Genomic DNA, 26,887 nt, shown 5'->3' on the forward strand with positions numbered 1-26,887 from the left:
AGAAATTAAGGGGGAGGTTTGGAGTTGCACGGATTCACGATCTTGAAAATTCTTCTTACACATTTCTTTTAATCTGCAGGGGTTCCCGTTTCTCGCAAGGAAATAATCCAAACAATAACTGACTCGAGGAACTTTTTTTCTTCGGATGTGAGAGGACTGCGATTCATCGCAAGCGAAGACGCTGTAATCAATGGACGTCCGAACCACTGAAGTTTGCCAAACATGTTTGTGTTAGGGGCGTTTTAAAAGAATCCACCCGGAGAAAAAAACGGACATTCTCCCGCTTTACATCCGATCAACTCAAATCCGTTTCATCATACGGAAATTTTGTTCCCGCTTTCCCTCTGCTCTGTAACCTGGCACGCACGCTCTCTACCCTGGCCAAGTTTGGGGAAAATATGCGCGAGTTTGTTAGCTAAACTTCCACAGTTGCGACCAAAGCGAGTGTCGCAGCGCCCACTCATTACGACTGGATATTCTCCTTTTTTGGGGGAACTTTTTCTCCCTCCAATCTCAGCTCCAGAGTGTTCTTATCAGACCAACGCCGGCTAACTGCCAGTAAGGTGAGCTTCTCCTTTTCTTATTCCCCAAACTCGTTTTTATTGTATATTGACGTGCTGCGGGGCTCGCATTGTTTTCCCGCTGCAATTTGAGATCCAACTGATAAAGTCCTCTTGACATGGAATGCACAAATGAATTTCTTTACATTTGGATACGTCTTTTTTATCTCCAGGAAAGAGAGAAAGTCAGAGTGTCCATCCATCATCCCAAACCAATACGAACAGATGTGCAAATAGCTGTAAGGCAGTGTTATTCGAAAACGCAACATATACAGTATGTACCTAAAAAACAAAACAAACAACGAATTCAGTTGCTGCTTTGTTTTTACACCAACATACATATACACTGTGTCATTTCAATGTTCGTTAGTTGTTTGTCCACCATGCCAAACGATCCCTGAACATTAGAAAAGCTCAAACACTCTGTTCACTCATAAGGACATGCTGTCAATTTATGCTTGCCAATTCCCGTTATTGCTTTCATTCTCATGAAATATGGGGCTGGGTGATGTTATATAAAGTTCTGCATAAACGCAAAGATGGCTGTTTCGGAATAATTTTCCACCTGGTAATACTTACACATAGAGTTTACATACAATTTTGGAAAAGTATTGAAACTGCTGCATTTTGTGGGATTGAAAGTAATGTTTCTTGCGGGGGTTTTTTTTGGGGGGGGGGGGTCCTTGTTTTCTTGGTATTTACTTTGCTATCATTGGGTCATCTTCGTTCAAGTGATTATAATGGATTCTGTCCATATTAGAAATATTGTTAAGTTGTGTTCAGTGGAACCACGTCCAACGTAACACAATCAGTTCCGTGATGTGACATGATCATGATTGTTGACTTCTAATTTCACAACACATTTCCCCGTAGGCTTTTGCAACAGATGTTCCCATATTTTGTAACGATGCAAAGTCAGTTAATTTGTGTCAGGGTCAAACTGTCATAATCATCACAACTTTTTTAACCGTCCATGTACACAATTTTTAATGCAATATTTTAACATTGCTATTGTCAGTCAAATTTTAATAGAATGTAACCATTTTTTAATAAAATCCCCCAAAACTACAATAAAAAAACAGCCAGATACTATTCACACTCCACTGGCTCAGTGTGAAAGCTTTGCATAAACATGGAGACTGGTTTAGATTCGAAGTGGACTGCACCTTGACTAGCTGTTACTTTCATTGTTGTAAAAGAAAGCACTGGCTTTGCTCATTTTAAGAAGTCGAAGGAGGAGGCGAGGAGCAGATAAGGGAACGGGTGCATCACCATAATGGCTTGGAACCCGGGGCAGCCCCGGCGTAGGCACATGTACACAAAGTACCATTTCCACATTCACACCTCACAAGAAATTAGACTAGAGTATTCACTTAACCTTAAATGCATGCTTTTGGACTGTGGGAGGAACCTGGAGTACCTGAAGAAAACCCAAGTAAGCATGAGAATACGCAAACTCCTCACAAGAAGGCCAGAGTTCCGATTTTAACCCCTAACCTCAGAACTGTGATGAAGTTGTACTCCCCACCCGTTCGGGCTGGACAATTGATAATTTTCAGATTGGATCGGAAAACGTGATCTCAGATGATTCAAAGTCGGTCACGCTTACCAGTCAGCTCCGAGTTGGTTAAAAAGCATTGCATCCACGGCACACAGTCATCCATCCACCCTGAGTCCCTGCTTTCCTGGCTGCTTCCGAACGCAGGCACTAAGCAAACTTGGTCCGTACAGTGTGGATCCTTTCCTCTCAGTAACTAATCCTCGCCTCCATGGCTAATGCAAATCGCGAAACTACTGTTTTGTGAATTGCAGAATTCCAAAAGACAAGAAGTAGTGCTTAGGTGTAGAGTATACGTTGCACAGAAGTCGGGCGGAAAGCAACCAGCTATGAACAGCAAAGTAGTACAATTAAATATCTAGAGATAAGATAAGAGTTTGTTTTGTATTTAAATGTACAATATGTGTAATTCTTTTTATTGTGTAGTAAGTTTTACAGTAAACTCCAAAAAGGCTGTCAGCTGAAAGCACACTCAGAGACAGCAGAATCACATAACGTCACCCGCTCTCTATGCAAGCAACATGGTGCATTCAGGGTACTTTCACAACATCCGGAACTTGGAAATACACCGCACAGTTCTGCACATCAATCGTTTTTCTTCAATGACAGTATCTTGTTTTAAAGATCGAGAGAAGTCAAAATCACTATTTTGCTTCATAATCCTACCCTGAATAATCACACATTTATCTTCAAAGAATGGGTACAGAATTTCAGACATTTTTGTCCCCCAACAATCTTACAGTATTACACATAATTGAATATGTGTACATGTATGATGGCAAGCAGTAAATCTTGCTTATTGAACCATTAAAAAAAAACTTGGAAAAAGGAATACCTCCTTCCTACAACCTCTTTATTGTCAATGCATGATTAGAGTAACAGCAACAATTGGTTGGCCATCGATTGTGATTGGCCCGATTTCCATGGAAAAGTACTTGATTGGCATATATGGATCAAAGCCTTTCATTACCAATCACAAATACTAATCACCCACCCCTCTCGTACTTTGCAGCCTGTAGCCAATTGGAGATCAGCCCGTGTGTACTGTAGTGACTCCTCCCAATTTCCTGAACACTGCACCATGCTAGTAACTCAATCCTGATATCTTAAATTTGTGCATTTTCTGTACTGTCAATCTGTATTGATGTCCTATTTTTGTGTAATAAAAGTATGCATTTTTGGATGGAATATAAATAGTTTTAAATTGGATTCCTCAATTAATCAAAAATAATTCAGAGATTAATCAATTATTAAAATAATCTTGAGTTATCAGCTCTAAATTATGTAAAATATCCAGCGAATCCATGTGATTGCTATCGGACTCTGTATCCGCTAATCTCATTCATGGATGATCGCATCGGAATTGGCAGCCTAAAGCTCTCATCGGCACACCTCTACTTTTAAGGTTTTGCTGGTGTGATGTAATTTTCTTTCATGTTTTAATTGCTTCTGCACAGAGTAAATATTGCACAGAAGGTTGATTTGAATCGAAATTGCAACATCTGTTCGAAAAATCACGATTCAATCTAAAAAGTTTTCGGTCCGACCACTCGTCCACCTTTCCGTTGACAAACTTTTAATGTAGTATTTATTTCCAACTTCCCATGTGGAAAAGGAAACACCCTATGCACAAGGCTCACTGTGAAAGGCATTTCGCATGTGCATGTGAACCAAATGGCAATGCGTCAAGCAGTTTGACACTGATTGTATTTACATTTAAGTGTCATCTCATGGAATGCTGGTGATGAACCACACGGCTGCATTGTGAGTCTGTGAGGGACCATAATTTTGTTTTTGTAGTAAAATGCTCTGTCGCACAACTGATCGAATAAAGATGACTGAGGAGGGACTACAGAATTAAAGACTTTACACATGTATGGTAGTAAACAGCAGTTATGATGCAGGCCATGTTACGGTTTAGGCCTGTAACTTTTAACCTTGTCAAATAAAACTACTGTTCTTTAGCAATTTGTAATCTGTTCAAATGAAACATTTCATTTGATTTTTTTAAAGAAAATAATCCAATGAAATTATTTTTTTCACCACACCCTCTTTTTTTGCATAAAACTATCTATCTATCTATCTATCTATCTATCTATCTATCTATCTATCTATCTATCTATCTATCTATCTATCTATCTATCTATCTATACATCTATACATTTATACATCTGCCTCTCTCAGAGAGAGAGAAAGAAAGAGAGGGAGAGAGAGAGAAAAAAATCAAATATATGAACCAAAAACTCTCGCTGAATGGGGATTGCTTTTTGGCAAGGATCTGCCTATTTGGGATATGATGAATTGGAAAAAAAAATCAGGTCAGATTCAGATCAGTGTTAGTAAACCAAGTTGAAGAGCCTGTGCTGTGTGTGTGCGTAGTAAAACACACTTTAGTTTGACTCCCGCTCTCATGGGAACTGTGGATGACAGAGCTTTGTGTCATACTTTGGACAAGCGACTTCCTCCTTCTTGCTGAGTGGTCGCCGTGCTGCCAAGGGTACAGGGACCGTGCGGTCTTGCCGCTGAAAGACTTTCTTGGAATCTACCCAAAGAGTGAGTCACTTCTTACGAAGCCGCGATGACCAAGCCTCTTCATCACCCTTAGTACCCTGTGGCCCAACTCAGCTTCTAGAATAGTAAAGTGTTCTCAGAAAATGAAAATGAATTGGTTTAGGGGGTGACAGAGTGCCTTTTTGAGAGATCAACAGCTCACTGCTGATTAAAACTTAAAAGAGCCAACAGCTGCATCAGAACATTGCTCTGGGTAAACAAATAAAACCAATGAGGGCTTTGACTCACACTATGACGTTTGTTGTTTTACTCCTACCTTACTTATGTACTCGCAGAATAATTAATTAGAAAAAAAACCCATTATTTCCAGCCCTCTGCTGTCGTCGGACAGCCACCCAAATTGTGTATGTGTGTATGCTTTGCCAAGTCCGTCCATTCGGCTTATGGGAGGAAATGGTTGTCGAGGCTCTTGGGCTTGGACCAAAACCAAATGTTAGATAATAGATCTTGAAGTGTGGAAATGATGTCTCTCTACAACGGTGTCACATGACACGTTGTAGTTTTGTTGGTCTTTAACAGATTCCTCAAGGGGGGGTAGGGTCAAGTGTTAAATCTCTGAGGCCAGAAGCTAGACGGTGATGATGCAAGCAGATGTGCGTGCGTGTGTGTGGGTCAGTCACAGTGCTCCATTTTGCAGGGTATAGTTGAGGGATGAAAAAAAAAAGCTTGAGAAATTACGATGACAATCTTCGGGAGTTTATATTCAACGGTTGCTCAAAGGTTTTGAAAACAAAAGGTCTTTTTTCCATCAGACTATGCAAAATGTGTCTGGCCTGTGCTAAAACTGGTTGTCTGCATTTCTCATCATCAGTGTTTATGAATAATAAGACCATTCAAAAAAAATGTCTATACTTGTACTGTGTCCACGCTTTAGCTACCTGCTGAGTTGTAGTTTTAAGACATCAGACAGTCTCCAACATTTGTGCTCCTATTTTCCACAGTTCATATCTGCAAATGACCTGCTGCTGATGCCCCAAAGTTCTGAATGGAGTTCCAGTCGCAGAAAAGGCAACAATCGTAGCTCCCTCAACAGGATGCTGATGAGGCCAAGTGTACTTCTGTTTCTGGCTTTCTTTGCCCAGGTTTTAAGGACACATTGCCGCCCTGCCATTCCTGATGAAGGTAAGTTTGTGGGATAAACTGCCTCCTTTCACCCACTTTGGATGTTGAATTTTTAGAGGCGATTGAAGTGAGTTCCTATAAGTCTCCTTTAACTTGAAGTGGCGATAAATTGTCTACTGATAAGCAAAGCGTTGTTGTTTGAAGTGGAATGAATGCGACACTCTACCGCATTCAGTAGAGCTTGGATTTTTGTCTCAAGTGTCCTCCATTTTTTGGGCCTATTTCCATAATTATTTTTCCATTTATAATTTTTTTTAATGACAATGAATAAAACAAAGTTGTTTCGTCATTTTCAAATTTCATGACGATGGCCTTTTGTATGATGAAACAAGGCTCTCAAAGATATTTCCTTTCTATGAAAACACTGCAAACACTAAAAATATTCATCTGTGGCAAAGGCCAGGCATGCTTGTTTGTTTGCAGTGTTTTGATGACAAGGCATAAACTAGTTCAGTCACAGACTATTAAAAAGGTGTGATCATAGTGTTTATGGTTTTAAGGCTTCTCCGTGTCCCGTGATTTTAAAAAAAGCATAACTTGCACTGATTTCAACTAAATTTCTTGGGTACATGTCTTATGGGCCAATGAGGAAATCCTTACATTTTGAGAGGAATCTGCTTAGCAGCTAAAATGACTTTTACATTTTGTTGAAACGCTGATTTGTAGGAGATTCATTGTGTACTACTTAGGGTTATAACAAAAGCAGATTTGAATCAGATGTTTGGGTTTTGATTTAAAAGACGCGAGTGCATCGAATCGAACTGAAGCGTTCCACTTCAAAATAAATCGATCGGTATCAAATCGTCTTTTATTCGAGAGATCTATATTTGAAGAAAATGCCATATTTTCGGGACTGACAAATTAATTCATATTTATGTGAAATGAGCAAGAAACTCAATTGCACCATTGCCTCTCTAACGTAGCCATACCATATCAAATTGTATCGTAATCCCATTGAATCGAACTGATTCGAATCGTTCCACTTTAATATCGAACCGCCATCGGATCGTATTGCATGGCAAGTATCGTCTTTTATTGGAGGGATGCATGCACACCCCTAGTACTACCGTCATCTAAAGGATGAAGTGAAATATTTGGAATGTAGCATCCAACAAAAGGACAACATTTAATCTTTGAACTGCAAAGTGTAATGTTAGACCTTTGTTGAACACATTCGGTTTTATCTGAGTCACTTCCATTTGATGGTGAAACAAAGCCTCTATAAATGTTCCTTTTGGATCGACGACATCACCTTAATAGCTGGCTAAACTTGTGGGTAGATGGCTCTGGGTGGTGACAACTCATCGGCGGAAGTGGGAATCGCCAGAGGGATTTGATCGTCTCAGCTCTAAAATAAACTTGCAACGGTTGCATTTAAGACAACAGTGGGACGTCCGGACACCCATTTTCTAATCCGTTTATCCTCACAAAGGTCACGGGCTAGCACCATTTCAGATCCTGTTTTTCGTAGTAATGAAACATTTTTTTTTTCGTGAATGCATTCATTCATTCATGGAAAACCTCTTCATTAATGCTTTCTTTCAAAGAAAAAAAAATGGGAGAACAATGCTCTGCTACTCCGGGCCATCGTTAGAATTACTGTTTGTGGTGAAAGATTATCTTCCAGGTGAGCTAGAGTATAAATGACTATTTACATGGGGAAGTGAGAGACGCTCCTCAGTTCTTATTCACCAAATGGCCCCAGGTATTATCTATGCGCCTCTGTGCTTTTCCTCCTTCACCCCCACCGCCTTTAGCATGGGAATGCTTCACTTTTCCCCACTTCCCTACTGGGTGACGGATGACTTCAGCTGTCGACAAACAATCACAGCAGAAGCATTTGGTTTCGTTCCTTTTGTCTTGAGTGGGGAAACAAAATAGTTGTATGGAAATTCTTGTTTAGTACCGTATGCATGTTTCTTTTATTCGTCTTGGGGCTTCATGTTGTGTGTCGCTCACATAAGAAAAGGCTTTTGCCTGCTCAAATCAAATACACCAATCCACCCCCCCCCCGCCCCAGCCCCCCTTCCCCAGAGGCAACTGATAGAAGCGATACATGATTACAGCTGATAAAGAAATGTGCTTGGGTTGTTTAAAATTCCCAGAGGTTTCAGAAAGTACAATCTTAAATTTAAGTTTTTATTTTCAACCTGATGATTGTTCATACATCTCAGGAGGAGAAGATCCCAAACTCCCACATCCTCACTCAATAGAGCAACCGCAGCCAACGTCTGGCTCACGACGAGAGTATACCTGGAGAAAATAACATTTGCAGGCGAATTTTACTGAGGTTCATGAACTATGTCTCGATTCACAACAGTCCGATTATCCACACGCAACGCTCATTTATGCTTATCACTCACACAGCCAGAACGTCTCTCATTTCATGCATTCTATATTTCACAGACAGTTAACTGTCTTTTTTTTTTGTTTCTTTGCTCGAAAATGCCTCTCAAAATGGCTCCCAAGAACATTAAAAGTGAAATATGTTGTGCTGTTATGAAGTGCTGCAAAGTGTCGTGGTTCCAACAGCAACCACACGGCCCTCCCCGCTAGTAGGGCTGTGGTGGGGGTGGGTCGTCTGGTTGCACAGGGGTCTCTTGGCCCTCCAATCCTTTCAATGCATCTGCTGGCACAAAGGTGACTGACTAGGTTCTGGGGGACCGTTTAATTCTATTTCCATTTATTTGAATGAGAAAACTGGCTGTTCGTTTCAAGAACAGAGACACAGAACAGGTTTGGTTCATTAACTGGGGTCCGCTGTACTATCAAGACTGGATATTTCCTTGACCAATGAAAATGTTGCCATCATTTTTTTTGATGCTATATTTGAACATTTGGTTGGTCCACAACTCAACACTATCGTGAGGAAGAGCGAAGTCATAGCATAGTCAAAACAAGAGCTGGCCATTACTCTGGTTGTACGAGAAAAATCCTTCACACAAAGTGTTGAACCAGTTCAATCCCTATTTTGGCTTCCTTGGTGACTTGTAGTGAATTGTTGATGGGTTTGAATTCTTGATTGCAAGGACAATGATTTAGTGAGGGTAGTATTGATAATTGGAGCAATAAAACAAATGTTCCATAGGTGTTTTGTTGAAGTGATCTATGTTTTTTTTTCCAGCTGCCCATTTGATGTTGTGGTGTGAAGCTAAATGTTGTTCAGCTCCTGTGAATGATACTGGCAAAGCTTGAAGTTAAAATTTGCCTTGCACAGAAAAAAACCTAGTCACTCCCAACTGTTAATCCATGCTAATTGGCATCAGCTCATTTAGCAGTGAAAGGGTCCTCGACTGGAGTGCTTTCAGGAGAAACCGTTTTTGGTGAATTTGGGGGGACTTGCTAATGGCCGTTGTGCTATTCATGTGCTTCCTGCTTGTCCTAGTTGTTGTGTCCCGTCTACACATTGCCCACCTTTATAGCCTCTTGTGGTCGCTTGACAGAGTACCACTATAGAGCCCTGACCAGCCAGCGGATTTTGCTGCATTTAGCCATCACTTCAGTGGGAGCAGGAAATCCCAGAAGTCATTCATGCAGCATATTGCTTCCTATTGCGTCGCCAAAGTGTGTTCCAACGACTGGCGCCAACTCTTCCTTTCACACCAGTGAACTTTTTTTGTACCCCTCATTGTAAGCGTGTCAGCATGCTTACCTCTTCACCCAAATTCCTTGAAGGATTTCTGTTATTAGGCTGATTTTAAACGATGTCAATCATTGTCTCACCAAATAGTTGGAGGAACAGTCCAGATGGGCGGCAAAAATCTTTAATCCAGTGTAATCCAATCATAGCGGCAGGAGGTTTCACAGAGATCAACCCCGCTCATATTCTGAAATAATATTCACTAAGGTTCTTACTTGGTTTTGGGTGAAGAGTTGAAAGCAAATCGTGTTGAGCATCCATCATGAAATTTATACAGCCTTTTTTTAGTTCACTACCTTTTCTCACACTTTGTGTCACACACTGGTTGCAGTTGTTTCTCAAGCACAAGTGTTCTGGTTGAGCAAATTATTTTTTACAAATTTTCTGGGCGTTTTATGATGTCTGCAGCCAGATTAACAGATGGGATGTTGACACAGTTTTATCAGTGGCATCTCCGTTTTAGAGGGCAGGAACAGAAACACACTGAATGGCCCTCACACAGAGCAAAGGGGTTTTCTTGCGTTTAGGATTGCATTCAGGTTGGATCACTATAAATGTCATTTCTTCCTTGGACCCTTTGGTTGTGTTTCTGAGGAGAAAGTTGATCCTACCCCCTGGCCCCTTTTCCTGCTGGGATTAAGGGCCTGTCAGACATATGCGATCCAGGAAATACCTTTACTAGGCCCAAGTGAGGTCACCATAGCAACTGGTAATAGAACCTGCCACTGCAGGCCCTCACTTGCGCGGTCATGTGCACATGCTAACTCTCTTGGCCTTCCTGGCTACGATTGTCATGAGGAGGGCTTTGTTGGGAAGGTGGGAGGTTTTATTTTGTTGTTATACTTTTTGAGAGAGCTGCTAGTATTTGGTTCGTTTCTAACATGTTACTCGCGACACATTTGGTCATAGCTAAGAGAACTACATACAGCATTTAAAACATGTTAGCGGGATCCTTGAGGGACAATATTTAAAAAGTTGGCCAATGATGCCTCCTACGTTTTGAACCGCACAGACAACACCATTGTGACTGTGTGTCAACATAATTCGGTTACTCCCTCCCTCTTGGGCCATGTCGTCATTTAGAACAGGAGGGTTCAGGTGTCCTGCTCTTTGACGTTTCCTCGCTCTTCATTCCTGTAATTGAATTTCACCTTTCTTTGCCTAGTGGCTCCTTGCCTATTTGCCGTTTGGGCCATGTTTAGGAGGCAATTTCATTTGGGGAAGAGGCACTGTGGGCCTTGTGCCAGAATGAAATCAAGGAAGGTCTTTTCGAGTGTCTCTTGGTCATTGCTGTATGATTAAAGTACATTTTTCAAACAGACAGCCTCGTTTTTGTGTGCCGTCTGACTGTTCCAGAAAGTCACCAATAGTTTATATTTAGTCTCCCTGTGATTTATGTTCTGTGGATTTCGAGCAGTTTCCTTAGCTGCCGCCGGTTATTTCTTTCATGCTTATTGTGTACGTTTTGAAGTGACAATATTATCTGAACTGCTAAATCGATAACAATTTCCTATTATTCCATTTAGTCGCCTTGGAAACACAAGCAGAGCTTTTCACCCTCTATATTGGGGATCGGCTGGACCTAAGTTGCTTCGCCAAGGACTCCTTGCATGCTGTCAACTGGACCAAAGACCATGTCGTCGTTGTGGATGGAGAACACACGCGCATTCGCAATGGCCAGCTGGAGATTGAGACAGTGGAGCTGACAGACTCTGGCCTGTACGCATGCATGACCTTTGGCAACCACAGTGTCTTTTTCAACGTCACAGGTATGTCAATGAAACAGGAACCAGTAAGAGTCACATAATCACAAGCCAATAAATAAAATGCCTAAAAAGATACTTCTATTTTAACAGTTGACACCCTGGCCTCGTCTGAGGACGATGATGAGGATGAAGAATCTTCCTCGGAGGAAGCAAAATTATTAGGCAGTCAAAAACTACTTCGTGAGTTGGCTTAATCCCTTTTATCTTACTAGTGCTGCTAAATTAGCTAGTCATGTTTATGCATATACATTCCCACCATTATTAACTTTATTCACTCATTCACTCCCAAAGACGTTTTTCAACGTCTTTTCAGACTTGGTCCAGAATTGGCTGGTACTGAATGAGTTATGGGTTCAGGGATCAAAGTATGTGTGCACGTGAGAGTGTGCCTGCATGTGGTGTGTTGTGTGACAGCTTGTGAATCACTGTCGTGCTGACTCTTTGAGACTTTCGTATACAAAAGCTTTATCTGGACCGAGGAACTCACCACAATTTAAGAACACCACTTAAAAAATTGACTACCGATACATATTTCCCAACAACTTATAGACAATCAATGATTATTATGACTTTTGTTTTTATTGTATCTTGTTTCTTGATTAACTGAGTTTCTGAATTTCCTAGCAATGGCTCCACAGTGGGCTCATCCAGAGAAAATGGAGAAAAAGCTCCATGCTGTCCCTGCCAGCAAGACTGTCAAATTCCGGTGTCAGGCCAGTGGCAACCCAACACCCAGACTGAAATGGTACAAGAATGGAAAAGAGTTCAAAAGAGACCATCGAATTGGAGGTTTTAAGGTCAGTTTTAGTGATCTTCAGTCAGTTGATTTTCTCATACAGTATTTCCAATTTGAACTTTCTTCAACGTGTTGATTCTTGTTCTGGAAGTTCAAACTCTTTCAGCAGGTGTGCAAATGTAATCTCATCTTCCCAGGACATCAGTAACTCTGCCGCGAGACCGTGTATTTTGATTGTTGGAGTCCAGACCTGGACCATAAAGTCAAAATAAATCGTAAACGATGCTGTGCTTTGATTTGGGGTGTGCACTTGTGAGGTCGCGAGCAAGAGTTACAACTTGCGTCTGCATGGTGCCAATTTAGCGACAGCTTTGCTCTATTTAGTGAGTAGCAAAAGTGACAACAGTGGTGCTAAGGTTACCAACATCCTTATTTCCTGCACAGTGGAGGGAGGAGGGCAAAGAGGTTTTGGCCAGATAATACTGTATGCAAATGTACAGTTTCATGTACTCCACATACTGGCTGTATTGTAAGTCATCATTGTATGACACTATGCATCACTGTCAATATTATTATCCTTCCCACTTATCTATCAATTTGGGAGCCCTGACTACGAACTGCTAATACGGGTTGGTGCACAACATTTGTTCGAATTTTGAATGCAGAACAATGTAATTTTAAAACTTGTATTTCCGAATTCTGTCAGTATAAGCCATGTCTATACACGCAGCATTTTATTGAAACAAGACAATATGTTTTTTTCTCAATACACAAAAAAAAATAAAGTACAGAGAGGAGGTTTGCATGTTGGCTTGGCCCCCTGCAAGTGTTCCGGTTTCTCATGTGGCCTCTTTGCGGAATTAATTGCCCAGCCATGTTGTAGTGCAAAGCAGCTGCACAACACGGTGACACGGATCCTACACTACACAGAGCAAACACAGAGCACGCCCTCTATCCAAACAAGCTGAATTCATAGTTGACTGACTGTTGATCAAACGGGAGATTGCATCCCTGTCAACTCATACGGTTTAGCCATAGTTAATACGGATTTTGTGGTGAATCTTGCGTATATGGCCGTATCGCACAAATCATACGGATTCTGAAAATTTCCGGGGTTTTTTTTTCACCAACTCCAAATGATTTGGAGTTGGTGAAAAAAGTAATGCAGGAATACAACTCTGAACACAGTAATGCCACTAAGTAGAATGATGATTAGACATTAACCAGACATTGTATTATGGAGATCTACAATAAATATCATTGAAAATTTCGTGGGTTTTTTTCTACCGTTATTTTGACATATAAAATGCTTTGGTATGTTATAAGGATTTTTCCTCTTTATAAGGATTTTTTTGGTAGTTTATACAGGTTGGCGCTCCGAAAAGTTGACAGGTATGAGATTGCAAAATTCAAGACAAGACCAATGTCTCCAATTGCCGATTGAAGCAGCATTACCAAGCAGAAAGGGCTGGCAGATGTGTGCGGGATTTCTTTTGTCATACTTCCTCCACATAAACATACTTGTATATTTTGATCACAAAGGGTGAATTACGTGAACATTTAAGAATCTGTCCAAAGTCAGAAAGTGCCATCAGTCATTTTCTTTTGCACACATGAAGCGTAAATTTCTAAGTTGGACATTTTTGTTGTCTCGTAATATGCTCTGCTAAATTCACGGATCCCCAAGTCTTCTTCCTTCCCAGGTGGGACACATTGAAGTGTTTCCTCTTAGCTGCCTGTTCCCTCCCCCTTTGACCAGCCCACAACAGCCAGGCAGCACACTTTTACCATCTGGCTGCTGTTTTTTTTTTTCTTCTTCTTTTTCAGTCGTGGTGCAAAGTTCTACATCGGCGGCTCAGGATGTCTCTCATCTCACTCACGCTTGCTTTTACGGCCAGACTTCTATTGTTCATATACTGTATATCGTCTGCTTAGAGACGTGCAGGAAGAAGGAAATAATGTGGACCACATGTATGAAGTCAAGCACAACACATCTGGCAGCAGGCAGCTGGATTCCTTCTTGTGTTGGCTAAATGAGGGAAAGCGCACGGCTCAGTCTCTGTACGTGCATGTTTGATGTTGCCATTGCCTTGGAGGTCTGTTAGCTAATCACACAGTCCCGGTCTTGGCAGATTTATGGAGGAAAACTTAAAACATGAAACGAATCAGTCATCTGTTGGTGTTAATAAGACAGGCTGCTGCATATACATTCAATATGAAACATGTACCAAAGTTTCCTGCGGGTAGAAAAAAGATCGGCTGCTTCAAAGATATGTTGCCAACAGGAAGTAAGGGTAGTGCTGGACCTTGTTACCATCACATTCCTCGTCATTTACCACATTAGCAATGCATTCATATTGAGAAAGCAAGTGCAAAACGTTCTTGTTTTGTCTTAATTGGCTTACTTGGAAAATGCACAATGGATTATATGAATACGTACGTAGGTTTTCCCTGTGACACAGCGAGACTCAAAATAAGTCATGTAATGTTGCAAATCCATTTTTTTAAATCTTTCAACTGGCTTCAAACTAGATTAGTTGCCATGGGCAATCTTGTAAAATCTAAAGTTATAGTACATACAATTTCCTCATTACATTAACTGTAAAGATTCCCTGAAGATTTTCACTCTCCCCTTGACTTCCCTTGACTCTTGATAGAATGGGGAAACTTTGAAAGCTTTTTTTTTTTTTTTTACATCGCTTATTTGTCGAGTTATGTCCAACTGCCTTAGAAACCTTTTTCTCCAATGCTCAGGTTCGCGACCATGTTTGGACCATCATCATGGAATCGGTAGTGCCCTCCGACAAGGGAAACTATACCTGTGTGGTGGAAAACCAGTCTGGGCGCATCAGTCATACCTACCAGCTGGATGTTGTCGGTAGGTGGTGAATCTAAAAAATGATTTATAACGGGGCTTTTTTTTCCCCCCAACGGTATCGATTTTTCCAACTGGAACTTAAGTAAGCATAAATGCAACACTTCACAATTAAGTCGATCAATTATCTGATTAGCTGTTGATTATTGATTAGGTATCAGTCATCTTAACTCAACTGTAATTATAGAGCACTTTCAAACAGCCATTGCTGCACACAAAGTGCTGTACATGTACAGGTACATCTCTCAGATTGATCCTTTCAGTTATTACCCTGAGTCTCACACGCAAGCGCACGGTTTGACCACGCTTTGCGCTAGCTTGGCAAGAAAATAGGGCCCATTGAGTAAAGTTATTAGCAAAACCTAAATGTATATATATGATGCCCCTTAACATGAAATGACATTTCTTCTACTCCATTATTTTCTTTGCCATGAAGTTTTCAAAATAAAACCCAGATGCCTTTCTCACATGTCATCTTTGACCGTGTTGCATTTGAAATACAAGATGGACAGAAAGCGAGAGAGTTCGCCTGAAATGGGAGCCAATCTCAACAGTAACAATGCACACAAATGAATCTAAACCTGATCAACATTTAAATATACTTACATTATACTTATTTGGTGTTAGTGGGCATAGTGTATGGGAGGATGGAGAAGGATGTAATTCACACAAAATAACGTTCTGTCAGCCATGTAGACAGTCATCTTAACACCCTAACTGAGTAAGTTAAAAAAAAAAGATTTGGTAGTGACACTAGTAATGCAGTGAAGATGAATCTCATCAACATGAATACTTCGACATTGTTTGTTAATGGTGAAGGATGTTATTCGCACAGAATAGTGTGTCAGGCGTGCATGTTCTTTACTTCTTGGCCATACCGACTGAATAACGTTTCCCGTTTCATGAGAGTAAGATGATATGGGCGTTTAGTTGGCAAAACCTCAGACGCTGATTATTATTTTGAAAAGGCCCCATATCGGCTGGGCCCTCATTTTTAGTGTTGACCCCAGTAAACAGTATGAAAGTATGAAACAGATTGAATATATGTATATTCAATCTGTTTCATATATAGGTATCTAAAGCTTGAGTTTCAGGGAATGGAAGACTGATGACGCTCCTCACTCCTGCCCTGACATGCTCTCACTGTGGTGCTGTGCAATCCATACCCCGCGCTTGTGTCTCGTAAGCCTGACTGGACCTCAGCTAGGTCCATAACTCCACCAATGTACAATGTTTATGTATATCTGTGTTTTGATTGTGTTGCAGAACGCTCCCCACACAGGCCCATCCTGCAGGCTGGCCTGCCTGCTAATCGCACTGCAGTGGTGGGCAGCGATGTGGAATTTGAGTGCAAGGTTTTTAGCGACCCTCAGCCTCACATCCAGTGGTTAAAGCACATCGAGGTCAACGGGAGTCGCGTTGGTGCAGACGGCTTACCGTATGTTCGTATCCTCAAGGTAGGAGCTCACTCGGATTTGTTTTCCCTGAACCTGCACTGTTGATATAATTTTGATGCACTCCCTACTAACTATGGTAAATGTGTCTAAGGGTGAAGCTAATTGAATTCAATCAATCAAGCAGATTGCCAAAAAGTGATTTTGATGAAATATCTCCAAGACATGCGACTTCTATGTTTGAGCTGCACATGACGTTCTTTTATTTCCAGCATTCTGGGGTTAATAGTTCGGACGCTCAGTTGCTGACCCTCTACAATGTGACTGAGGAGGACAGTGGAGAATATATATGTAAAGTGTCCAATTATATAGGGGAGGCCAATCAGTCGGCCTGGCTGACTGTCACCAGATTTGAGCCCACAGGTAAACATCACGCGGATGTACAGGACTACACAGTTGGAGACACTCCCAAGACCACCTGGAAAAACTAGGGCCGTACAACAGGAGACACCCTCAGCCGTTTCTCTCCTCCCACCCTCCCTCCATTTTCTCCCTCCCCCTCTCCTGCCTCAGCGTTCCTGACTGTAAATGACGCTATGGAAAATTCCCAGCAGAACAGTTAAAGGTGTTTAGTCTCCGGCTTACGTTGGACCGATTCTCAATGCTCACTCTTTCCTCTGCCCTCCCATTCTACCTGCCATCTTCCTTCTTCCTTCCTTCTTGAATTTTCGCTCCCTTTCCCAACAACATGCTCACCCTCACCACACACTCTGTTTCTGGACTCCCTTTGCATTTTCCCGCTCGGCTCCTCCTGCACAGACATCCAGTTGTTTGTCTACTGCTCGCTGTTCACAAACAGGAATGTGAAGTGTGCCCTAATGTGAGTGTGATCTGTTCTGCTGTGGAGTTTTCCATGTTGCCCATCTTGTGCATGGGGAGATGAAACTGAGTTGTTCCAACATGGTGATGGGACGGCCCAACGTTGTGTTTAGTCAGCCAGATTAAACCTAACTAGCTATTCCACTAACAGATTCTTGTGTAGGGTGGGCTCTCCCTTACAGGTCCTTGGCTGTGGCTTGAAGTCATACCTTTTTGGGCAAATGGTGTTTGATGTCGGGGGAGGAAAGCTCTCCTCTGTCATTTTTCTCTTTCGGAATTCTTGACTCATGGTTCCCTTCGTTCTATTGGGCCTCTTGTTGGGTCTACTTCCTTTATTTTCTAGACCGCTGGCCTTAACACCACGGACAAGGAAATGGAAGTCCTGCAACTGAGAAATGTGTCTTTTGATGACGCTGGGGAGTATACCTGCTTGGCGGGAAATTCTATCGGGTTCTCTCATCACTCTGCATGGTTGACCGTTTTTGAAGGTATCAGTGGTTCTGACTCTCCCTCCTGAAATTCCCGTCATTTTCCTTTACAACAGTGTGTCTATCTACCTTCACATTTGTCAGAATTTGAAACAAAATGAAATTCTGTCAGAATGTGAGAAAGCATGTCGTAGTTCTTGAATTCCCCTCCCTCAGCACAGCTCCTTCCTCACTGTTGGCCTTGCTGTGCTTACATGAAGTCTAACAATGCCAAACAACTCATAAGCGACCTCAAAGCTTGCCTGGAAAAAATGTGGGCTAAATTAAAAAGCAAAAAGTATTTTTAAAAAAGGCAGAAAAAAACAAACTTGAATCTTTTTGGCCAAAGCCAGATTTATTTTTAAACCGGTAGTTTGGCATCTCTGTTCAGATTTCATTTTAAACTGTCCAAACCTTTCTTCTCTGTAATAGATATTTGCATTACATTTGATGTTAAGCTGATTTTCTTTGACAAGCTTTAAATGACATATCCATCGTGTCATTTCCTGCTGTGAGTCCTCCGGCCAACTCTGATAATTGGCTCTCTGTACTTTGTGTCTCATTCCTCCGTATCCGAATGAGCATTTGTTCAATTATCAAGCTGCTTGTCAGTCAGCCTCTTAACACAAGTGCAGCTCACTTGTGCGATACTGGTGTCGGTGATGGGTGTAACAGCGCACTTGGTTTGGGATGCAAAGCATATCAGAAGGATGGAAGGACCCCATTCTATAGTGCTTTGTTGGACAGAATTCTAATTCCTATTGCCTACATACACACATACATACATTTGTGTGTGTATGTATGTATGCATGTGTATATATAAGGATCAAAAATTTTATACATACACAAAATGCCATTTCCGTCACATATTGTTCACAAATATGTCTAAAGGTTTGTCTTAGTGAGCGTTTCTCCTTTGTTAAAATAATCCATCCCATCTCACAGGTGTGGCATATTAAGGTGCTGATAAAAAAAAGCATGTTTATTGCACATGAGTGCCTCAGGCTGGCCACAATAAAAGGCCACTCTGAAATGTGCAGCTTTGCTTTATTGTGGAGGTCTGGGGGGGTCAGAAAACCAGTCAGTATCTGGTGTGGCCACCATTTGCCTCACGCAGTGCAACACATTTTCTTCGCATTGAGTTGATCAGGTTATTGAATTTTGGTCCACTCCTCTTCAGTTGCCGAGCAAAGTCACTGGATATTGGCAGGAGCTGGAACACGGGTGACATGTCCAGTGAGTATTTTGGCCATGTCAGAAGTGGGATGGTTTCAGCTTCCAGGAATTGTATCCAGTTCCTTGCAACATGGGGCCATGCATTTTCACGCTCCAGCATGAGGTGATGGTCGTGCCATGAGTAAAACGTACCTGTGTTCGGCACCCACAGCATACGCCAGTCCATACCATAGCACCACCACCACCACCATGGGCCACTCAATCCACAATATTGACATCAGTAAACCGCTCACCCACATCCTGAACAGTAAAAACCGGGAGTCATCCGTGGAGACCACCTCTCCAACGTGCCACATGCCATCGAATGTGAGCATTCGCTCTCTCAAGTTGGTTATGATGACTGTATTCTGACTGTAATTTCCCCATTGCGGGACAAATAAAGGGATATCTTATCTCTTATGACAAACTGCAGCCAGGTTGAAACCCCGATGAGGCCGCAGATGAGCTTCCCTGAGATGATTTCTGAAATTTGTGTGGAAATCCTTTGGTTATGCAAGCCGATCGTTGCAGCAGCTGTCCGGGTGGCTGGTCTCAGACGATCTTGGAGGGGAACGTGTTGGATGTGGAGGTCCTGGACTGGTGTGGTTGAACGTGGTTTGCGGTGGTGAGGCTCATTGGGTGTACTGCCAAATTGTCTGAATCACCTTTTGAGATGTATGTCTTATGATTGAGAAATGAACAATCAATTCACCGGCAACAGCCCCAGTGAACCTCGCTTTAGTCAGCATACCAATGACTTGCTCTCACTAAACTTGGGACATTTATGGCATTATGCTGCGTGATAAAATTGCACATTTCAGAGTGGCATTTTATTGTGGCCAGTCTAAATCACACCTGTGCGGTGGAATGGATTATTTTAACAAAGGACATATGCCCGCTTACACAGATTTAGACAGATTTCTGAATGCTATTGAATGGAAATGACATTTTGTGTCGGCAGAAAAAGTTGTCAATCTTTGAGTCCAGTTTAAAAAAAAAAGGGAAAACAAAAGTGCTGCTTTTATATTTGTGCTCAGTGTATGTGTATGTGTCTATATACATATAAATGGAAATGACCTCGACATGTAAGAATCACAATTTGAACTGTCCAATATATTGATGCGCAGTCCCATCCCAAGCCAGTGTGTGCCTCTGGTGTTTACAATACTTAAGGTCCCTTTTATCAAATGGGAGGATAAAAACAAGATCATATTCATTTCATTGAACTTAATTTAATTCATGCTTATATTGGCTCTTTCTCAAAGAGTAACATTTGTTTATCCCTGGCACCAAAACACAACACTATTGGTGAAAATTACACACAAGTAATGAAACTATATGTGAGCGTGTTCGTGTGTGTGCGCACCTGTAAGTGTCTCTGCGCACATGTGAAGTGTGCGTGCGAAGCATGAGCGTTGTGTGTGACAACCATACCCTTGGCATGGTTACGACCTCTCCCTCTTTAAAAGCTTTTTGAATGATAAATGTGCTGAAATTAAAATGTCCTTCTATACCATCCAATTTGCTTAATACCGAAAATTGGCTATTTGTGGTTTACTTCACGTATCTGTAGTTGAGCCTGCTGTGACCACTGATGATAATGTCACGTTATTCGTGTGATAATGGCGTGGTGTCAAAGGGTCTGGTTTTAGGCACAAAAGCTTGAGTGTATGTTTGTGTACATGGATGCTGTGGTGGTTTTGTACTGATGGCTGCAAGTGCTCATGAGCGTATGTACACTTCATACGTACTCCTCTGCTCCTTTTACCCCTGCGTTCCCCTCCATGTGCAGCCGTCCCACACTATCCTCCTGCCAACCACACTTATCTGGAGGTGGTCATCTACTGTGTGGGCTTCTTCTTCATCGCAGTCATGGTTGCCATCGTAATTATTGTCAAGATTCGCAACTCCTCCAAGAAGAGCGACTTCAACAGTCAGCTGGCTGTGCACAAGCTGGCTAAAAGCATCCCTCTGCGCAGACAGGTAACAGAAAGTAGATAGGGGGTTCGGAACATTTTTACCTTTTCCACCTCTTTCTCTCTCTCTCCCACTTTTGCTCCCACCTCTATGAGTGTATGTTTAAGCTTCAATTGTACTAAAAGCATGCTTCCATGGAGATTGTCAGGAGTCCAAGTTTTGTATCAGGTAGGTATCGTGTTCTTGAACCTCATGGTACAAGGTTATTCAACAAGCTCCGCACGACCCCCACCCCCCTCCCCCTGTTCCCTCGCGCGACCCCACATCCACCTGTTCTTGGCTAAATTTGTTTAGGACGTCATCTGTGTCTGTTTCACTTTGAGGGGAGTAATGTCAGGCTTCTTTATCTCAGGTGTCGGTAGACTCAAGTTCCTCCATCCACTCTGGTGTGATGTTGGTTCGACCTTCTCGCCTGTCCTCCAGCGGCTCTCCAATGTTGTCAGGGGTGTCTGAGTATGAACTGCCACAAGATCCCCGCTGGGAGCTTCCTCGAGATCGGTATGTACAGAAGATGTCATTTTCATTCTTACACGTGGCAGGCCATTAAAACTCCAAAATTTCCACTGTTTCCACATGGAAATGTGACTTAAGAAAGCAGTGTGTAACGCATAGAAAGTTTTCAGGTTCCACTTTAGTACAAGGCTCTTATCTACCGAATCTATCTAATGTATGAAAGGAAAGCATACATCTCGCCTTTTTTTTTTTTTTAACTGTCTTGCATGCAGACTTGTTCTTGGGAAGCCCCTGGGCGAAGGCTGCTTCGGTCAGGTGGTGATGGGAGAGGCACTGGGTCTTGACAAAGAAAAGCCAAATCGTGTGACAAAGGTTGCAGTGAAAATGTTGAAGTGTAAGTAACCCCCACCCCCCTTACCATTTAGTATTATTTGTAAGCGCCGATGGCGGGAATATTCAGCTGGAGACCTGCCTGTAAACCATAAACTAACCGTAACCAAAACCTTGAAATGGCTGTGATGGAGATTGAACAAAAGTAGCATTCGATGTCTCGAAGAATAGGAGCATGAATTGTAAGATAATGTCGAAGAGCTACAGTGCTTGGTTACATGGAGTATTCAATTCTATTCAAAGCAAAATACGGACTAATGCCCTTAATGTCATTTGTTTGTGATGCCGTCCAGCTGATGCCACAGAGAAAGACCTGTCAGACCTGATTTCAGAGATGGAAATGATGAAGATCATCGGGAAACACAAGAACATCATAAATCTGCTGGGAGCCTGCACACAGGATGGTAAGAGCCCCCACCTCTCACATGCGGCCGTTGCTTTGCTCTTCTGCTATTGAAAAGTATTTCGAGTAATAGTTGACATGTACTGTATCCGTGGATGGCAGTTTTAAATCACCCTTCTTTACCTCTATGTTCTATCTTCCTGAATGTCAGTGAGGAGAATGTACACATTGTAGATGTGTGCATCCTAATGGCTCTAATTTGCAATTAATCGGGCGGATGTGTAACTCAAATGATGTCTTGGTGCTGTATCTAAAAACAACAAATATTTCCAAACCACCATGATGCCTGTTTCTCTGTAGGTCCTTTGTATGTGATCGTGGAGTATGCATCCAAGGGCAATTTGAGGGAGTTTTTGCATGCACGGCGCCCTGCGGGCATGGAGTACTGTTACAACCCAGACCAAGTTCCTGTCGAGAACATGTCCATCAAAGACCTGGTGTCCTGTGCCTATCAAGTGGCCCGAGGCATGGAGTACCTGGCTTCCAAAAAGGTAATACAAGCATAAGCAAACGAAACGAACACGAAACACTTTTCCTCAAACCATTTGTTGTACAATAATGGACAACCCCCATCACTACAGTGCATCCACAGAGACCTTGCCGCTCGTAATGTTTTGGTAACTGAAGACAGTGTGATGAAAATTGCTGATTTTGGCCTGGCAAGAGACATCCATCACATTGATTACTACAAAAAGACCACCAATGTAAGTAGTTTCATCATTTTGGAGAAACACTTTGATGAGCATGAATATCTATAAGGCCCATACTTTTTTTCTTCCCACAGGGTCGTTTACCAGTCAAGTGGATGGCTCCTGAAGCGCTATTTGATCGAATATACACCCACCAGAGTGATGTGTGAGTATCATGGTTTTCGTTATTCAGTCCCGACGCAATACGGTGAAAACTCTTGAGTTCCTGTTGCGCTTGTCTGCAGCTGGTCATTTGGCGTTCTGCTTTGGGAAATCTTTACCCTGGGAGGCTCTCCATACCCTGGCGTCCCTGTGGAAGAACTGTTTAAGCTGCTGAAGGAAGGTCACCGCATGGACAAACCCTCCACATGCACTCATGAGCTGTAAGGAAATTATGATCTCATCTGGCATTTCCCCCTGGAATATTAGCAACAAATCCAAAAAACTAGAGATGATTTGCTTCCTTCTCGGCTTGCCCGAGTATCGGTTTGTCGAAACCTTTTCAAGAAGAACCACATTCATTGATCATTGCATTCTAGGTTCAAGTCGCAGATTTGCCAAAGTCAAAATGGCACTGTCCATCCACTCATTTTAGGTCATCCACCATCAAAGAGGAAGTGTTTTGCCACATAGCAAACAAAAAATGTTCACTGCTTTTTTTTTCTTTTCTTCAAATTTTATTCTGCTTTAGTGAGGTTGCGGTGTTCATTAATTGCAATACATTGTATTAAAAACCCTTATTATTGTTTGGAAAACATGAGTATTATTATTTTTCAATACAAAACTTGTCACAGTTTCATTTTATTATTATTTTTATTCAAACGATGTACATCAGATATAAACATGGACCCAAAATGGTATTTCATAAAAGTCATGATTCAAACATGGATTCAAAGTCTCTGAAAAGAGTTTCCTTTCAGCAGACCTTATTAGTGGATGTGTTTACATGAGGTTAACAGTCCAAGATCTTGAGATCTGAAGTCAGTCTCTCAACTTTGACTTCATGCAGGTACATGATGATGAGGGACTGCTGGCATGCTGTGCCCTCCCAGAGGCCCACATTCAAGCAGCTTGTCGAGGATTTGGACCGCTGTCTGGCCATGACGTCCAACCAGGTCAGTCCTTTGCTCACGGGTGGAAGCAGCAGCCACGTGTGTCGTGGAAACAACAGTGTTTTTATTGTGCGCCTTTCCCGCATACAGGAGTATTTAGAGCTGTCGGTGCCCTTGGATCAATACACCGCCAACTACCCCGATACCCGCAGCTCCACTTGCTCTTCTGGCGAGGACTCCGTCTTCTCCCACGATGCCGGTGCCGAGGAGCCCTGCCTCCCGAAGCTCCCTCCCCATTCCAACGGCGCGGCCATCAAGAAACGCTGATTACCTCATCACTAACGCAGAGTAACATTGACATTTCCTCCGCTCCCTGCCTCATGGGGTTGTGGATTCTTCCTCTACATTCCCAGAGATGAAGCTAAGAACCGTTGCTGCTCTTGAGGCACGAGCTGATTGACACATCAGAGAACCTGTTGGATCTCAAGGACTGCAGAGCGCAGCCATTTCCCAATTCTTGGTGGAACGATGTTTACGGGGCACTTTCTATTATCAGGAGTGGAAGTTTGTCACGGTGTTGGAAGTGGCTTCCTCACTGCCACGCAGGACAGGACACTCAAGAACTGACTCAGATCATGTTAGGCCTTTTTTATTCATTTGGTTCACTGAGACCGCATTTTTGCCTTTCTGACCAAATACTACCATTGAACATGCGGGACCATGGTACACTGCGACATTCATTCACTATATCTCCTTGTAAATACTGCTAGGGGAAAAAAAATCATATATATATATATATATATATATATATATATATATATGTGTGTGTGTGTGTGATTTTCCCCCTATATATGTATATATATATTTTTTAAAATATATATATATATTTATGTGTCCTTGTGTTTTTTTTTTTTTTTTTTTTGTACAATGATTGTTTGTTTGATCAAGTATAGTCTGTAGGGGAGATATCACGTGACTTCCCCCCGAAGCTTTGATTGCCCTCATTTAATAACATAACCATTTATAGAAAATATATAGGGTATTTTCTATTTTTTTAAACGTGCTTTTTCGTAGTAGACCATGCATATCAGTGTAACTCGATATTTGAGTGTGTTCTGTTCTGCACCATGATGAATATATCAGTGTGACTGAGTTTGTGTGCGGGTAAAGAAAACTGACTTTGATACATCTTGTCCAATAAGAGTTCCAACATAAAGTTCCCGCTTTTAAAAGGTACCCTAATTAGCTTCAGTCAATGTTATGCACTTCCTCTGTGCATGCATGCCGTGTGATAAAGCTTTCACATGACTCCCATCTGCTGCCAAATAACTTCAAATGATGGGTTGTGGAACACTTCCATCCTCCTAAATGGATGACATGAAATAAAATGCTTTCTAAAAATAAATGACAAAAGCTTTTACAGAACGATCTCAACTATTTCTGGAATTTTATTGATTTATTAATTTTTTTTTAACAAAAAAGAGAATTGTTGCCAATTTACTGTCCCAGCCATTTTCCCTCAGGTTGCTGATTGGGTATGAAAACATGCTACTGACATCAGAAGACGTGTCGATGATCGTAGGTTGACACGGCCTGCACTAAACATGTGATTTATGGACGTGTGAATGACTTGGCAAATGCTAGTGCGACACCTCCATCCATCAAATACACCAACCTTGATACTTGTACTGTATCAGGTTCTGGCTTACTGCCATTAACTGATGCATCACCTGGCTTGTAATCTCAGTGCGGGCAGCAGTTGACCTTTTTTATAAAAGCCAGCTCTTAAGAGTTGGGGTCGGTGCAGATGGTTTTTGCTGTGTGATATGTTTTAGCAGATGAGGCTGGCATGAAGGTGTGAATACTGAGATCTTGAACACAATTCGACTTTAAAATCGACCACTCATGTCACAGTACATGGGCGCAACCAGTGGACGCTATAGGAGTCAGCCAAACAAATGACATCATTGTTTTGGGGATGAAATGTTTTCCACGCCTGGAAACGGGGAGCAATAAAAGTCCCCTGTGCGTTTTGTGGTTGAGGTGATTCTGAAGAGCTCTATATAAGAATAGGAACCACAAGAGAAATCTTGCTTTATGAGCTGCTAATGGTGCACAGGTGCTATTAGGTGAAGGGTGTTATCACTTTGGACAGATGGCACAGGAAGAATTTGGATGATCAGATATCATCCAGCACAGCAACAGTTAACCTGTCAAGTCAGTTAACTACCGTAATCCATGTATGTGTACTTTGTATTGTCATTTATTTGGAAAACATGGTGGAAGGTGCAGCGTAAAGCTTAGTGTTATCAGTGATGACCGTTGGAGATTGCGACATGAACCGTCACACTTTCTTTCCTGGTCACACTTTTGGCCCTGCGAGACTGATTTTTTAGTGCAGTATCACAGCCTCTGATATGAATATTAACATCAATGTTCGATGTTTCAGACTCTTATATAGGCAAGATCTTGATTCAGTTGCTGATTGTGTCATGTTACATTCGCCTGACTTGCATGCGGGCAGCGTGGGATCCGTTCCCACTCCGTGACGGTGTGGGTGTGAATGGTTCTTTGTCTCTAGATGTGCACTGCAGGCTGGCGACCAGTTCAGGGTGCAGTCCGCCTTTGTCCCGAAGTCAGTTCTGATAAGCTCCAGCAGCCCCCGTGTCCCTGTTGAGGATAAGCGGTGTTGAAAATGGATGGACCTTGACTCATGATTTGCTTATCAACCATTTTCAAATTAGCAGACGTGTCTTATTTTATTAAAGTGTGTTACAGCTTGTGCCAGATCAAGCGTATGATGTAAATTTAAACGAAGCATGAATCTCCTAAAATGGTCATCCATTTTTTTCCACCAAGATTTGTGAATCGGCTTCTATCTATTGAGGCCTGAAGGCTTTGATCCATGCCAGGTTTGGATTACTTTTTGACAAATCTCCCTTCAGTGGTGATGAATGAGCCACGCATAGACTCTCTGTCATCCCTACATAAGACACTTGGTAGGTCAGAGACCATTCCTCAACGACAGTGATGAGAGGAGGAATGCGTGTGTGTGTATGCATACTTGTAAACCAGTGAAACAGAAGACTTCGGCATTTTCAAAATCAAACTAAAGTTGCTTTATTTTTTTAATACTAACC

The 26,887-nt window shown here is 42.0% G+C and overlaps 1 protein-coding gene across 4 annotated transcripts; it reads left to right on the plus strand.

Annotated features, from left to right (window-relative positions):
* Nucleotides 1–25,172, plus strand: fgfr1a (fibroblast growth factor receptor 1a). 4 transcript variants are annotated; one of them, XM_086110804.1, is made up of 18 exons: nt 1–563; nt 5,631–5,811; nt 10,978–11,220; nt 11,308–11,397; nt 11,842–12,014; nt 14,708–14,831; nt 16,095–16,285; nt 16,495–16,645; nt 20,576–20,766; nt 21,113–21,258; nt 21,486–21,607; nt 21,897–22,007; nt 22,307–22,497; nt 22,588–22,710; nt 22,791–22,861; nt 22,941–23,078; nt 23,705–23,810; nt 23,898–25,172. In XM_086110804.1, exons 2-18 carry the CDS (start codon nt 5,658–5,660, stop codon nt 24,072–24,074), a joined length of 2,502 nt encoding a protein of 833 aa, XP_085966930.1. In that variant the 5' UTR covers nt 1–563; nt 5,631–5,657; the 3' UTR covers nt 24,075–25,172. The 4 variants fall into 4 exon arrangements, with proteins under 4 accessions (XP_085966930.1, XP_085966933.1, XP_085966932.1 ...); XM_086110807.1 differs by lacking the exon at nt 16,495–16,645 and adding an exon at nt 17,445–17,589; XM_086110806.1 differs by having other exon boundaries at nt 1–558.
* The last annotated feature ends 1,715 nt before the right edge of the window (nt 25,173–26,887 follow it).

Source organism: Hippocampus guttulatus, chromosome 5, assembly GCF_054856545.1.
Source record: "Hippocampus guttulatus isolate MCC_2025c chromosome 5, RoL_Hgut_1.0, whole genome shotgun sequence".
In the NCBI taxonomy this organism is placed as follows: domain Eukaryota; kingdom Metazoa; phylum Chordata; class Actinopteri; order Syngnathiformes; family Syngnathidae; genus Hippocampus; species Hippocampus guttulatus.

Bases quoted from the DNA above. Each gene is read 5' to 3' on its own strand.
- fgfr1a (XM_086110804.1), top strand. From the start codon at position 5,658: ATGCCCCAAAGTTCTGAATGGAGTTCCAGTCGCAGAAAAGGCAACAAT. The intron at 22,862-22,940 runs GTGAGTATCATG...GCTTGTCTGCAG, and splicing joins TACACCCACCAGAGTGATGT to CTGGTCATTTGGCGTTCTGC. The intron at 23,811-23,897 runs GTCAGTCCTTTG...TCCCGCATACAG, and splicing joins TGGCCATGACGTCCAACCAG to GAGTATTTAGAGCTGTCGGT.